This window comes from Syngnathus acus, chromosome 12, assembly GCF_901709675.1.
Source record: "Syngnathus acus chromosome 12, fSynAcu1.2, whole genome shotgun sequence".
Lineage (NCBI taxonomy): Eukaryota > Metazoa > Chordata > Actinopteri > Syngnathiformes > Syngnathidae > Syngnathus > Syngnathus acus.
The window spans coordinates 5414835-5431723 of record NC_051097.1 but is presented as its reverse complement, the minus strand read 5'-3'; the positions used below and the strand labels follow the sequence as shown (position 1 = coordinate 5431723).

Sequence of the window (16889 nt, the reverse complement as noted above, 5' to 3'; positions counted from 1 at the left end):
GTGCCATGACTTCATGATCACCAGCTTCTGAGTTCATGCACAGTCTAAAGCTCAATAATGAAAACAATATGAACATTGAGCTGCTCTTCTCCACAGTAGGCAAAACACTCAGGAATCAAACTTGTCAATTCTAGTTGAGGTAAAGTGCAATGACAGTCAATAATAGGTAGCCACAAAATAAAATGTGCAATGGAAAAAGGAACTGAGCCCTGCCACAGAACGCAAAAATCTGACACGGCCCCTGTCAAGATGATGTAAAATGGCACCAAAGCACAACTTTTGTCTGAATAAAAATCTTCAACTTCAACACTGACACCGAGATGAGTAAAATAAATGTGAACTTGCAAATGTCACACTGTAAGTATGCTGAGCTTATTTTTTGTTTAAATGGAGATTGGTTTGAATAAACATCTTTCTGTCCTTGTTTTGATACCAAATATAGACATTAAACATTTCAAAGAATTTGTATTAGCTGACTTTACCTTTAAAAGGCACCTACCTTGAAGGCTATATAAGGTGATTGGGATGCAGCCATTGCCATTGTTATGCTTGGCAAGAACCTTGCTTGTCAAGTGTGTGTGTGAATGTGTGTGAGTGTGTGTGCATGTGTGTGTGAGAGAACCTTTCACACAGTCTTCATGGCAAATTTTTGCATCATAACGGTGACATGCGAAGGGCAGTGGACGGAACGGTCCAGCCGCAAGCGCATCTCCATTTGAAGTCTCTCTTATGACACAGCTGCACAGTGGACCCATTCACCAGACCGCTTTTTTCCCCCATCCGTCATTGGAACATTTATTAAATACAGAATAAAGAAGCAGAATGTCATATGTACATAACTGTGCAAATGCCACTGACCAACAGTAGCTTTGTTGTTTAACATTGAATAAGCGGACACGTTGGAAGCTGAATTTAGTGCATGATATAGGTGCTGATAGAATTGAGAGTAAAGTGACAAATTTATGACTTCCAAGTTGACCGTTCAACATTAGGAAAAAAAAAGCTAGGTCAGAACCTTTGCACTGAGGTGATCAGTGTGACCTTTAAAATGGATTTGGCAACATTCTGGGTGTCATAATTTTCCATGCTTCAACATAATTTCTTATTTCTGCACTGTACTGCCTGTAAATGATAATTTTAAAGACATAAGGTGGCACTGCTTTCTGTGCCTTTGGCTAATTGCTCTCATGGTGTCACATGATGACACATCAACCACATGCCTTACGATCGTCTGCACAAAGACAGCTTTTGGTTTTCAAAGCATGTGACCAGATACATGTAAAATATATCCACATACACATACATACATGCGTATTGCAGTAGGCATCTAATTATCTTTAACTACACAATGTTATAAAATTTATTCACAACAAAGGATATAATTACTTAAATTTGGTTGCCATCCATTTTACGCAATGTTTAGTCACATTTAAACAGTCGTACGGAGTAAACAAGAGTTCCGTATGAAAGTGAACTCGCAAAATAAAACTTACTCTGTTGAAAGACCGACACTGACACCTAGTGATGTTCTACCAGTACTGCGGCAAATGACAGCGCACCAGCTTCATTTGCATAGATTTGAATTTGAAATAGGCAGATTCGAAACCGCTGTAAGAGCTTTGGTCATCACCAAAACATTTTCATGCTCTGAATTCTCACAATCCGCTGTAATACACAAATGTCTGACACTTGGAAGTTTTTATTCCAGTAGTAGAACAATTTTAATGCACATAAAATTGCTTGACATTCAATGGGTGCATGAGTGGACAACTTAGTCTATTGCCTACATACGGGCCGTAGCATTGGAGCAGCCTACCATACAATTCAAAAAACCCCAAAGGAACTCTTATATAAAAATCCCCGAAACATGAAACCACAAACACGTTAAAGTGACAAAATTGGTACATTTTAACACTCAACACATGAAAATCACAGAGCTTTGTGATGCTGAAAATTCACAGCTATTTCCAAAAGAACCTCATTGTTAAATTTCTGGTCCCTTGCAAGTTTTTGCTACCTCACCTTGATCCCAGCTACATGTCCACAAACACCATGAAGCACCATCCCAGCCCGCCCACCATGAACATGGTGATCTGCATGCTGTAAATAATCAGGTCGTTGACGGCGGCAAAGTCCAAGCGCCGATGGCCAAGCAGGAAGAGGATGACGGACAGCTTGTATTGCAGGCGTAGGAGGACGCGCACGCCTATATACTGCGCGAGGAATAGCGCCGACAGCGCCACCCACAGGAGAGAGGTGAGCAGGCTGCAGCCAAAGTAGAGCAGGAAGCGCAGGAAGCTGTAGATGCAGCGCGAGCGCACGTAAAGCTCAAAGTTGTTGTACTTGCTGCGCACCAGCTTGGTGGTGTGCGCCGGGCCGCACGCCGAGTGCATGCAGGTGGTGTGGGGGCCATGAAAGCTGCGCACCCGCCGAGGGATGGGGATCACAGGCATGGGTGGGCTACAGGAGCCCCCGGTTGGACGACGTGTAGTCTGTCGTGCTAGCTGCTGCTCTTTGCATCATGCGGTGGCTGATGGTCTTCTTTTAAGCAGAATCCACAGACTAAAAACACAAGAAACACATTAGAGTGTTTTTGCAACATCAGCATTGTATTCAAGGGTGATTTCCTGCAAAAAAATCTGACATTGTCAAAGAAATGTGTTAGGCAGTCATGATAATATGACTATATTACATATTGTATTACTATTACTGCTGTCATGAATTAAATTTGATGTTTATTTTAATTGTTTGTACAGAAACAGTTTGGTGTGCCTTTATTTATGAAAATGCGTTAGTGAGTGAGACCTTCTATGTCACTAATACGTCACAATTGAAAAAATTGACATAAATACCAGTGTGCTGCGATTTGTGCCCCAAAAGATTAACAGCGTTGTGAACAATAATTATAATTTTGGGGTCACCCAAAATAAACTTGAGGATCTATCATCTGTGGTTTGGTATCATGACACAATACTGTGAGTCAAGTGTCACTTAGCAAACACAATCCGCTTCTAACAAAACTCACCGTAGCTCAGCTTGCAAGAAGCTACCACTAACAAATTACTTATTTCGTATTTGTGCACAAGTCGTGTATTCCTCACAAGCATTTACCGTAATTACGACTTTACAAGTAAGTCAGACAATAGCTCATCTCCACTTGGAGAGCAATTGCGTATGACACGAGTGTTAGCAAAATGCTAGCCTGCTCTAATGTTTGTGGAAAGCAGTGCCTTAATTGTCATTTAACCACCTTGTAGAATAATAATGTCATTTTCAGTCCTTTTATTCTATCCATTGAGCATAGTTATAGCATACTAAGCATACTTACTTACATATCGAGCATACTTACATGCGACAAGCCAGATGATGCCGTTCCTGACGGAGATAAAACTGCCGGAAATCACCCGATGTCGCAAAGTGTGGCACGACAAACGGGTTGACGGCACTGCGCATTTAAAGGGCCAGTATCACAAACGAACGGACAGACAGACAGACAGACAGACAGACAAATGCGCATAACTTCCATAAATAAACAAATTGATCATTTTGCTGTTGGGGATTTAAGGGCAAGTGCAAAATTAGAAGAACAAATCATCTCTTACATCTACCTTGACATGGAGTAAGCAACGGAAAGTAGTTCACACACTAGAGGGCGCCATTACTCCAATTGTGAGTTTCTCACTTAAGGCCCTGCAACTGCGTCTTCAAATGAACATGTGCAGTTTACGTTAGAAATAGAAATTTAATTTATAGGCTCTGATTGGCCGAATGTTGCGAAATTGGTGACTTCTCATCGGCTCTTTGAGTATTGTACTTCCGTTTAGACTTTTTTGGTTTTCTTTAATTTAATTTTTATTGAACTGTCCAACACAAACAAACGGAAATACCAAAAACAAAACAAAACTCCCCAAACTGTCAAATGTCTTCATTTAAAAAGCAGACATTCAAGACATTAAAATGGGATACAACTTCAAAGTTTTGAGTGCTTTCTCGTTTCTAGCAGCACGCACGCACGCACGCACGCGCACACGCACGCACACACGCACGCACGCACACACACACACACACACACACACACACACACACGCACACACACACACGCACACACACGCACACACAGGTGCTCAATCAATTAATTCATTAACTAAGTAGAGGTGAGAGCGGGAGTTGTTGCTAGACAAATTAAATCAATTATTCAGGCTAATAAGATGAGGGAGTCTTTAATGATTGAAAGTTTTAATCAAAAAGTCTGTTTGGTGTGTTCTGAAGCAGAGTAATAGGCTGGTGTGCCTTGATGTTAATTCACTTTATCTAACAGTTTATTTAGTTTTCCTGTAGGTGTTGTGTATAGGATGTACTTTTTAGAATACAAATGGAAAAAAAAGTTTCTGAGGTGATGAAATTGGCACAATGGAGTAAAGTAATTACAACTAAATTTAAAACCAGTGTTTTGAATCTTTGCTGCAATTCTTTAATTTATAAACATGGTGACCTCTGACCAAGACGGTTGAATCTATATTAAGAAATCCATTTCATTCTGTAAAAACATTTGCTTTTCAAACTTCTTATACCAAGTTCCTCCTTAAAAAAAAAAAAAAGATAAACCCCAACTTGCCAAGTATTACCATGACCAACATTAAAATACAGTAGCATACTTGGCCTAAGTGTTCATCAAAGATGACACAGGTTTCATTCCTAAAACATACATAGGCTAGCACATCCATGTGATTGTCACAAGAGCATGATGTGTGTGAGGGCAATGCTAATGACTTGCGAAGGAAGGTGCCATTACAAGCCGTTAAAACCGAGGTTAGAAACCTTGTGATGGAAAAGTCTGCATGTTGTTTACGCTTGCGCGGCTCGCCACCATTAGCCAGATTTTTCTGAGCCGTCAGTGGCGGTCAACTGAAGGGTCAATCACCTTGTCAATGGCGTGACCCACCAGTCGGGCCGGACTTGCCTTCCTCCGCACCTGAGTTATTGCATGTGCTCGGACGCTACCATACATTAACAAAAAGAGGGTTAAAAAAATCTATCTTGATCACTTATGCTGATTTACACTGCGACTCTCTCGAGCAGCTTTCAATTGAATGTTTTTAACGCGCTGTGATTTATGCAGAAAATCTCACAGTTGTCGAGCCCATGTTTGTGTCACATGGCTTTTTCAATTCAAACGTGCCTTCAGCCTCTCATGTCAATTAGTAACAAATAAAATATTTGTGTGGAGTTTGCATGTTCTCCCCGTGCCTGCGTGGGTTTTTTCCGGGCACTCTGGTTTTCTCCCACATCTCAAAAACATGCATCGACCATTAATTATGAACTCCTACAGTATGTGACAAAGGAAATACCAGCACACTCCGTTGCAGTGTGCATGATGTCAGGGGTCAAGGGGCTAATGAGGGGTCATCGAGGCAGGTTAACCTCATGACATCATTGCTAAGAATACGATGATGAAAGAATTAAAGGCGCTTACGTGTGACAAAATCCACAACTCTCCACGTTCAAGGGCCTGAAACTCCACACAGTAAGATGAAAAGAAAGTTTGGAACCCAGAACCTCAGTGTGCAGTTTTTTTTAGGCTGTTTATACAATAAAACGTATTGCAGACGGAAAGAGTTCTTTGTTTTGAGCATACAAACATTCCTCTCTTTTCATGAATAATCCAATGAGAGTGTCCATCAGATGGGGCACTTGTGGGGGTCCGAAACCCAAGAGCGACACCTGACACGTTGGATTCAGATAGGACCCGTCTGACTTTTGGCTAGCAGCCTCTGGGATCTGTTCTTTCTTAAAGCCTGTGTTAAATTAACCACTAATAAACATACAAAACACACTTAAACCTTAATAACAAATCAAAGTTATGTTCAAGTCTTTACAGTATTCTTAGCTGCCATTCAAGAGTTTCTTGTTTGCAAAGGAACAACAGTATTTCGAAGATAAGGAAGAAGCTTCTTTTACACAGGCCACAGCAAAGTCTGTAATAAAAGTAGTGCTTTGTCACCATCTTGTGGCAACTATTGGCAGATTTTGAACCTTTTAGGAGTGGTGTGAATTCCTCACCAATTTTCAGGGTTTGCGGCAAGGGTCAGTGTCTATCCGCCTGCAAATGGAGGGAGAACACAGAGAAAAAGCAAAACATGCAGTTTAATCCTCGGCGGCTCGCTGAACTATGTTCTAATGACGTTTGACTGCATTTGCAGTATTGCTGTGTGATAAATGTGTCCACACAGATGCAATCTTTCACTTTTTATGTATTTATTTTTTGCACATTTGCCACCCAAACATCCCACAGTACGGCAAACGCTCCTGTCGAGCAATCACAATTACTGTGTACGCTGAACGCATCGCCAGCTAACTTATCGCTAGAGGTCTGGCTTAATCTTTCTGGGCAGAGAAGGCATCCATCATCTTAAAACACCATCTATTCCGCTCTGGCTCCATTTCGAAGTGTGTGTATTCGGAACCACCTTGTGTGTTGGTTTGTGTGTGTGTGTGCGTCAAACACAACTTATGGGCTGTCAACACAAAGTGCGCAGCCTTGCCGGAAACTGACAAGCACAGAATGACTGACAGTGACATTGTGCCATTACGCTTTCTACTTATGTGTGTGTGTGTGTGTGTGCCATGTGTCTGATTAAAGCTGCACTCAGTAATATTTCTCCCTTCCTCTCAGAGGATGCACATGGCACAGCCACTTGTCAGCATGATGGCGCCATTGCTGTCAACAGCACATGCGACCGCTCCGAATTACAACCTAATGTACCTCATCCCTTATTTTTACATATTAAATTCCGCAAAATTTTGCCCAGCAACAATTTGCTTAATTAATTAATGAAAAAAAAAAAAGTTCTTTGCCAGCTAACAGCAAACCAGAGTGGCCTTCGATGTTTGATGCCGATTCAACCAAGCGGCCTGACTTAAAAATCTCCAATCGCTTTCCCAAATTTGTGCTTGGGCGTGGTCGTTAACTGCTGCAAAGAGTGAAGGTCTACATTTTCACCCTCTCTGCCTCAATATGGCTGCCCGTTTGGCATCCTCCTCCTTTTTTTACAAGCTTTTCCTTGTTTTTTTCATCCGCCATGCAATCCCTCCTCCTGCTCTCCCCCTGCCTGATGAATGCATGGCCTCCTATTGATCGCGATGGGTGATGGATGATGGCCGGGAGATGAGTGATGGGGTGCAGGCAAAGGTGCCAATAAGAGGGCAGGCAGAGGGCGGGGTCTCCGCTGCTGGCGCTAATGGGAAAAGACTTGGGGATTGAGGGCGAGCGAGTGGTTGCGGGGCTTTGACGGCGGGGAGGTGGGCGGCCACCCTGGCAACCCACGCCGCCCAGTAGCGCTGCGGCGTTTCCTTCCCACGCACGATACCTATGGGTCACCCACTCATCTGGGTGCCCGAAAAGATGATGGATGGTGGGCCAGGAAGGGGGGACTGCCGCTGCAGTTCCAAATTGATATCACAGCAAATGTTTTTGTCTGTTGTGAAAAATGGTACCGCAGCTTTCATCTCCTCACCCCACCTCACCTCATCATCTCTCTTCTGGCTTTTTCAGCCTACCACCTCCCCTTCATGGTAGACCCCGACCACTTGCTGGCCTCATGTCATAACCCTGCCTCCCGTGACCTTGTTGTCGGAGAAATCCGCCCTGCCCGTTGTCATGACTGAGTGAAAACTGAACTTTGGTATTAAATTAAACCAAATCATTTAAGAGACATTTACTTCTTAAAAAAAAATCCTCAAGTAAATGCACATTTGATATTTTTGCATAAAATACAAAATAAATTCATTCATATTATCGAATAATTTTAAAAAGGGGTTTTAAAGTAACTGCCAAAACACAGCTTTTTGCAGCTCATCTGCACGAGCACTACGCTAAGCCGACATACAAGACAAAATAGAATTGTCTATCTCGTAAACACCAAAATGTTTAGCTAAAGCATGTGCTAATAGGATGTGAAATACCATAGACGAGCTAACGGAAGTTAGCATATATGTTCGGATCATGAAAAAAATTCAATCACGTGCTACACAAACAAACATTGTAACAATACATGCAGGATATAGTTTTTCTTCTTTGTGTGAAAAACAACTAATACTAGTATTTAGTTGGGGACCTTCTTTGCCTCTTCTTGCATGTCTTCCAGCAAACCAAATAGAATGAAAGAGTTGAGCTCTGTTTAAAAAGATGCTTTCAATTAAAAGAAATCCAAGTGTGTAATGCTAACAATGAAAATTAGTTGTTGTTCTGGGAAACTATAGGGAAAAAAAAAAAAAAAGAATCTTCCGGATGAGAAATGAGGGAATAATGTTGAGAGAAAGGGATGCGGGGGACTTGACGGATAACGTCGGGATAACGGGAAAGGGATGAGATGGGATGAGCTCACTTCTTTGGCGGTGCTTAAAGGAGCCGAGCCAGCTGCAGTGAGGGATTGTGCCTGCGATTAGGAGGCAAAAGGAAAGCTCCAGTGGAAGGGGATTTAGGCAGGAGAAACAGACGCAAACACTGATAGAGGACAACCCAGCTGACGTTTAACGCGTACTGCGAGACCATTAAAAGCATGCTCGGGATGAGAGGCCTCCATGAGGCATCGCGCCAAAAGCAATATTTGGATGACGATAAATAAAATGTCATAAATATTTATCTGCGCCCACTTCATAAATCAGCCTCATTATTCCACCGCTTGACGTTTCTCTACCTGGGACACCTTGTTAATTTGTCTTTTATGCCCGCGACGTTGCCGTCGCCCGTCAACACGGCCACTCGTTGGATTTAAGCACTCGTCTATAGCTTTTTATAGCAAAGAATGGGGTTGTGTGTGTGTTGAGCGGTGTTTGGCTCCTGGATATGTCGTAACGCTTAATCCGCTAACTGGACCAGTGAAGGGGCCAAGAAGGCGACTACCCATAAGACCAATCTCTTCAACATCTGCGTCGTTGCCTTTCTCCGAGCTGCAGACAGATGCTGACTAGGGGTTAAGCTGCCAGGGTTCTAAGCATAAGAAGGTAGCAGCGGGTAAACAAAAGCTTTTTGAGAGGAAAACAAAAGAAAATGCTCAGTGCATTGTAAGCAGGTGCTTTGGCATGGTGAACAAAAATAAAATGTCTTGCCTCTTTTCATGCAAACAGCTTAGGACAGGCTTTATGTCACACTGCTGCAACACACCTGAGTCGCATGCATCTTGAGCAGTTGGGTGTGTTGCAGCAGGAAGCCATGCAGAACATGCAGGACACTGAACCCAAAGAACCAGGAGCGAAGACCCCTGCTTTAGGATTTCCTCGTAGGTATGTTGATTGATTGTCTTGTACATATTGAAGGGGAAAAGTCATGGTTTGGAGTCTGGGGTTGAAACGTTTGTGATTGCCAGATAATTACCCCTAACAATTAATAAATGTGGTATGGTCCAGTCTTCTTTAAACCACAAATTAGCGTAATGGTGTTTGAATGGACAACTTAATCATGAATATGGCAGACTATTTTTATTTTTTTTGGGCCATTTGACCTTTTGACCGGTTAGGAATTTCCCCTTTTCTCTGTTTTGTCCCCAACAGAACTGCTCCCCAAACATTGGCATTAAAAATGGTACAGTCCAGTTGTTTCACATTCACGTCTAACATACAAGCATAAATGTGTTTAATGTATTTAAACGTAAATATGTCATCATTTCTTCTACTTCGCACATACATTGTTGATGTACCTAATATTGTGGCTGGCGGGAGTCAATGCTGCATAGTGTGATAAGATTCTCTGATTATCTCGTAATGTCCAGTTGTCTGTCCATAATGCCGATGATATAGTTTGATTGGTGGATTAAACACTTATCCGTCCCCTTAGTCTACTTTATTGATTTCCCCATATTCCCCCTCCTCCCTCCACCTTTCCTCAAAGGTGAGCTGAACGCTCGGCCTGATAAATGGCGGGCGATTGATTTGTATTTAATTAACAATTTACCTCAGACTGTCGCTCTCTCCTTCTCTGCCTGTTTCTCGACTACCCCTTCCCGTTTCTATAAGGTCCCCGAAGGCGAGGAGGGGTGATGCATTGGTAATTTATGGGCTGATCAATAAGCCCTGGCCTAACTTGCACGCGGCCCGGATGTCAGGGCCGGGGACTGCTGTCGGGGTGCACAAACAAGGCGGGAAGTGAACTACGGGGAATTAAAAGAGTGACAGCTAGGGAATAAAGAAAGCTACACACACTCCATGGAGCAGTGGCGGTTCTACACTAAATTACTCACTGGGCAAGACTATTTTTGAGCTGCCGGTGCCAAAAACTGCCATGGAGTGCTTTCACCTTTTGAATGACTCTCATAATGGACAAACAATATTTCAAATGGTGTCTTTCTCACAAACAGGACACAATTTATAAAATTTCCTGCCAGGTTGAACTGCAAGCAGTTCCCAAAATGGCTGCAAAGAATTTTGCCTTGAAAAACATAAGGTCACACACATTTGATTATTTTCCTGCTGTTATTTGGATCAGATAAAGCATTTTTTTTATTGCACAGGAATGAGCATTGCATCATTCCTACAGCCATGACACTCGTGTTTGCTTGATAATTACTAACCCGGATCAAGGTGACAACAAAGACAATTAAGAGCAGCCACTCCTCCCTTTGAACCCATCCGAGCTCTGATTCCGGACACCCCCAGAAAATGGGCCTCTGAGTGCGCACAATGGGTGTGTGTAGTGACACCGAGGCATTTACAACCCTCCCTATAAAAGTGTTTTATCACATATCTTGTAATGCAACACATTAAGGTTTGCTGTTGTTATTTCCTTACAAGGTCGTTCGTCTGCAGCCGCCGCGCTGTTACCCCCCCCCTCCTTTTTTTGTTGTCACATACCAACACATAATCTTATTGCTAGAAAAAGTGCAATTTAGCGTTTACTCTTCAGAAATGAACTGAACAGTTATTGTCGTTTGCACGGAAACATTGTGGGAGGTGTTTAATATTAAATCAAGTCTCACAACTGCAGAGAGTACCAAGCTAGCTATTTTTATGACAATAATATCATACATTTTCTGTACCTTTATATCAATAATATACAATTTTTAATTATTACAATGTTCCCGGGCGGCACATTTTTTCTAAATACAAAAATGCTACAAAAAATAACCAAAAATTGCTTAATACATAAAACATTTGACTGCACTGAGCATTTCATATGAAAAGAAATAGTCCAGTTATTGTCCACTGAATATGCATGATCCATATTTTGTGTTGTTTATCCACTTTACTTGGCTTACCCTGGATTTCTTTTGTCGATCACCATACACGCGTGTAATCAAGTGAGTCGTGTTTTGGAATGCTTTACGGCTCATCCTTGGATTACAACTCTTGTGTTAGACCTTCTTTTACCTGTTTTTCACCATTCTAGCATAATCTACATGAAGAAAAATCATTATTATTCTTCTGTTCAATTTTTAAACCCTGGGGCTTTTTCTGGTAATCCTATCATTCTGGGCTCGCCCCTGTAACCTCGCTGAGACTCTCCTGCAGCTCCAGTAATAAAAGAAAAGTATAATCTTCTGATGTCAAAATATATAGTCATATATTATATGTCGGAATCTGGATTAAAGTTCCAGACGAGGCAATAGATTGTTGGTGTCGGGAAGGGCATTCAAGTTGTAAAATATTACATTTCCTTTTGAGAACAATTTTTTCAAATAATTTGTCCAAACTGTTATGAATGAATGATACAAAATTAAGTGTAACCATGCTCTTAAAAACAATAATACACACTTCAATGACAAGTGAGAAGTCATCGTCAACACATCTTCATTTTTTAAACAAGAATGACCACACAAGTATGAAATAAAAACGTCATCCATTTTCTATACTGCTTGTTGTAATGTACGAGGGAGCGAACAACCACGGTTGATTTTTTTTCTGGGTTTGGTCACGTGACTTGACCCCCCCACTTCAAACTATCTTGATATAAATAAAAAGAGAAGAGATCTATAAACTGCTGCCTCATCGCGTTAAAATGTTTACATGGGTTTTGGGGATGGAGTGAAGAAAAGGGCTAATTTCAGCAAGACAAGTGTCTAAAGTGTGCTAGAATACTTGATCCCGATTCCTCGCAGTATTTCGACAAAAGCATGAAATGAACGTAAATCCTTTTCGCCTTTTCCCTCCAAAATGTACACACTTTAAGGTTGAAGTTACATTTTTGTGTGTAGTGTACGTAAGTAAAAGCAGCTATCAAGCAAATGTGTGTATGCGTGCGCGTGCATGTGTGTGATTTATTTATGGCTGCCAGGATTTGAGCTGATAGAACAGGAAATTGGGTCGCTTTTTTCCCCTTCTTTTTCTCCCCCTCTGTCCCTCATCCACTAGCCTATTTTACCGCACCTCTCTCATTTCTTTAATAAAATGTAAATCCGTATGCACACATGCATCCCCCTCCCACCTCGGCCCCGTCCTACCCCCGATGTGAATTTTATGTAAACCCCCCCCATAACTCAAGTTGACGACGTAACATATGACTCTGTGTAATTTCATTATGTAAAAGGGTTTTGTGTTTGTTGGAGAGCAGCAGCGACGTGTGTGCATGTGTGTGTGCGTTAAGAAGATAGAAGATGTGATTATCGGTAAAGCCCTAAGTGATGTAAAACACAGTCTGATCTGAACTCATATGATAAAGCTCCAAAATGAACAATAGAAAGCATGGAAATGTATTTTATTCGGCAAAGTACCACTGTCAACATGTTTGTGTCTATTCATTTGATTCTCCTTTTGACTCACAGTGTCAGGGTACATATTGATTTAGCAACATATTTATTATTGTGTTTGGAGGAGTTCGCAGTGGGCTGGGTTAGAAAAACCAATGAAAATATTCTAAATGGTCGAAATCTGAAGCAGGACACTGTTACTCTAAACAACTTTGTAAATGAGGAGTTTATATCCCAAGCTGGTTTCCCTCACCCGTGCAATGCATATTTGGCTTTTTTTTTTTTTGGGGTGACCTGAGCCTTGGGTACAGAACTAATTATCCAGGGATTGTCCATCTTGTAGGAATTCCAGAAAGTGCACAAAAACTGTGTACAGGTAGTCCGCAATTTATGAACGTTTGATTTACAAATATAGATATACGCATTGGCGGAGCGAGAGGGGGGGTCGTGGGGGCACTGCCTCCCCCTGAAATACTATGCTTGGACCCCCCCAGGTGCCAGGCCAGATAATTGACTTTTGGGTATTTTCTGATTTTCCAGGCTTTATTTTTTTCCCCACATTTGTCACTGTACGGAAAATACATAGCCATGTCATTAAAAAAATTATTTTCATTTAATTTATGTGCTTGTGTAAACAGTATATAATATAATTGATTATTTTTTAAATGATTCATTTTATTTAAAAAAATCATTTTAAAACTAAATTGAATGCGTCTCAATTTGATTTACAGTACAAGCAGCCTATCGGAAACCATTGCGTTTTGTAGTGTGAGCATTTGATCAAATAAGAGTTTCACTGTTAAAAAACAACAACACACAAATAGGTAATTTGTGAAAAAGCTAACCGCGAATAGGCTGAGGGGTTTGATGTACACCGAAATACGTGCACCTTTTCTTTTATTAAGCCCGTGCCAATCTATAATGTGGAAATCATGCGCTGCCGTTATTGATCGCGGGAGGCCGAGTTGGCGCTCTCCCGAGTGTGTCCGGGAAGTATCCGAGCATATGTATTTGCGTGGACCTTGTGCGTGCGGTGTAGCGGACACTCCAGTCTATTGGATTGAGATTCATTCGCTATTTAAGGGTCAAGGGTTCGGACCGGTGCATGCCTCGCTGATCAATACCTCCGCCGCACACCCCGGCTGACCCCGGCATTTTATCACCGTAAATCCCTCGAGCTGCCGCAGCCCAGCCACCCACCTTCCTAATCGTCCTTGTTTTGCTTCTTGAGTCATTTAAAAGAAGAGATGGAGTCAAGAGGGGAGCACTTTGTTGGATACTGTATCAGACAAGGCCATGGAAAATGGCCGTTTGATGGCTAATCCATCCATTTTGGTGTCTTTTCAAGTTTATTGTATCCTGCGCTCACTTAAGGCTGGATTTGTAGCAGTCAAGCCACACAATTCAGATTTTAATTTTAATTTTTGATCTCTCATCAGTTGATCAGAATGCAATGACACCTTCTCTTTTACTTTTCGCGTAAATAGTAAGCTGATCAAATAGTGAAGAGGCGGAAGATCCACACATACACTTAGCATGCCAAAATCAAAGTGTCACAGTATCCTGCATGGTTTGCATATGTCCTTCAGTCACCCTCAAGTGCTGCTCCTCATTCCAAACAAGATGCAAAGCGTGCACGCCACCATTGCCCCTTCACCTCCCATCACTTCTGTTGCACCCCCATCCTCCATCTTAGGTCCTCCGGTGGCAGCCGTCAAGAGCGGCGCGGACGGCATCCTCCCGTTCTCTCGTCCGTGATATAGTGACGCCGGGTTCACCTGATCGCCAAGGTCAGGGACGAACAATCTATTCAATCCACTCATTCTTATTAGGGACATAAACACATTTGGTTGGCAGACTGCACCTTGAACTTTGAACCGGTACACTTTGAGCAAATTCATCTTTTGTAGTCATTTTTTCCCCTCTGTCGCCAAAAAGTGTCCCTTGCCGCTTGTTGTGCTCCAAGCGTCAAACGCATCCATTAAACGAATGAGATGGATGCTGCCACTCTACATATGCAATATTCTGAAATGCGGTTGAAATAATTGAAATTATACTGATGTATGTGTGCACTATTATTGATTTGGATCTCATAAATCACATTTGGACTGTGTGTTGGGATCCAGTGTTTCAAAGAAATGGCTTTTCTAAAAACATCGATTATGGTCATTTCACTAAATTATCTTGTCAACAAAGGCATTTTTAGCTTTGGCCTTCTTGTGTTGATTTTGAAATTGTAATATTACAAGAAATCGCATGAGCTTAAATAAAGAGACATATTCATCATCCAATTTGTTTTCTTTGTTATTCCTGAATGTTTCTTTAAGCTGTGTATTTCGTGTCTTTATGACACTGTAGATCACTAAATCCTAAATGCTTGTCTTCTGATGCCATTGTACTCCGCACAGATACAAGACGTCCTGTGTCACATGGAGCAAAGCAGCCCCAGAACACAATCTTGCTCCACGTGTGCAGTTTATAGTGCACCACGAAAGTTGTGATTTTTCTTGATTTTCCTCCCTGATTTCCATTTCGTTGGTTGTATTTTCAGATTTTGATAAGTTCAACATCCTGGAAGACTCTCCACTTTGATTAAATTTGAAGACTTCTCATTCAGTAAGTGAGCCATGTAGTAATATCAAAGCGTAAATATTCAAGACATTTAATATTTTTGGTGTTTTGTATGAAACATTTTGTCTGCTGAATACAGGTTAGTGTTTATGAATACAAATGTTTGTTATAAATGTTTATGAATACAAAAAAATCTTTGAACTGTGGATTTACTATAAATTTAATTCTTAAGGATAATTTTGCTCTTTTTTTTATTTTAATTTTCTCATTAAGCTGTGCAACAGTTTATGATCACAGCCCAAACTGATGATCATATACAGAAATAGAAAATTTGTGGTGTTAAAAAACAACACATGGCAAATTTAACATATGCTAAAAAGAGACACTTTAAATTTGAATCTCACAGGGTCACGCTGCTTCTTGTGTAGAAGATCACCGGACTATGACTCTCCTGCTGTAAACAATAGTTCTGCTTTGTGTCTTTTGTCCCGCAACCCTCCCCTCCAAAGCCGCCCCCCGCCCCGACTCCCCAGAAACCAAATTATAAAATCATCGAGAGCATGATTGCTGCTCGGGTTATTAATCTTCAATAAATACATCTTGACCCAGGGATTAAGTGTGTGCCCTTGCCGCCCCTTGTACACTACCCCCCCCCGCTACTCCACCTCCCTTACCAAACCAACCACACACACCATCCTCACTCATCTCTCCAGAGATGCTTTAACATGAATTATGACGAAAAATGGGGAAAGAAAACAACAATCTGAGGGTAGAAGGGAGAGAACGAGAGGCTGGAACAAATGTTCCAAAGGGGATTGGGCCTTGGCGAGTGATGGCTGTGACCTTGGAAGGGAGGGGTGGGGCGGAGGGGTATTGCTCTCCAGGTTGAAGCTGGATTGCTTCTTGGAAGACAAATAGCAAGGTAGGGGAGCATGGTCTACTTATAGCTCAGGGAGGTTGTCAGATTATGCTCTGCTATGTTGGGGTTAGCAGTGGCTCAGTCGTGTCAGTTGTGTTTATAAAACTAAAAGTAAGAAAAATTGTCGTAAAAATGACCTTTGTTTTTATTTTTGTCAATTAATTTCATGAGCTTTTGAGGTTTTATTTAAATGTGTTTATTTTGATTTTAATGTGTGGCCATCCAGAAAAAAAGTATTTTAGGAATTGCAGTTTAGTTCATTACTTTCTTTTAAAATACTTATTGACTTACTCAGACTCCAGAAGCTGATACAAACTAATAAAACAAAGCTTATGCTATCTAAAAAACTAAAACTAATACTAAAACTACAAAAAACAAAAACAAAGTGAAGCATTTTTGAAAACAAATAAAGGCAAATCAAAACTACCAAACCCTTCTAGGAACAAATTAAAACTAAAAGAATTAAAAAAATATATATATTAAAAATGAAATAAAATCTGTAATAAAAAAATCCCAAAACTATTAAAACTCTGCTATGAAGCCCAAAGTACCGTAATGTCTTTTTAAAATCACTGTGCGACAAAAACATCTAAATGTGATGATTTTTTTTCAAAATATAATAGTCAAGTTATAATCGTATAAAAATATTAAGACGTAAAGGCCGCAACTTCATTTGATTAAGTCAGAAAGAACGTAACGTAGAATTGTAATGTTTTTCACGT

At 41.1% G+C, this 16889-nt stretch overlaps 1 protein-coding gene across 2 annotated transcripts; it reads right to left on the bottom strand.

The window, feature by feature from the left end:
• Positions 1 to 1097: 1097 nt before the first annotated feature.
• LOC119131651 (transmembrane protein 250) lies at positions 1098 to 3457 on the bottom strand. 2 transcript variants are annotated; one of them, XM_037266280.1, is made up of 2 exons: positions 3350 to 3457; positions 1098 to 2562 (listed from the first exon to the last, which is right to left on the bottom strand). In XM_037266280.1, the coding sequence occupies exon 2, from the start codon at positions 2451 to 2453 to the stop codon at positions 2034 to 2036; it is 420 nt and encodes a 139-aa protein (XP_037122175.1). In that variant the 5' UTR covers positions 2454 to 2562; positions 3350 to 3457; the 3' UTR covers positions 1098 to 2033. The 2 variants fall into 2 exon arrangements, with proteins under 2 accessions (XP_037122175.1, XP_037122176.1); XM_037266281.1 differs by lacking the exon at positions 3350 to 3457 and having other exon boundaries at positions 1098 to 2361; positions 2401 to 2562.
• Positions 3458 to 16889: the final 13432 nt, after the last annotated feature.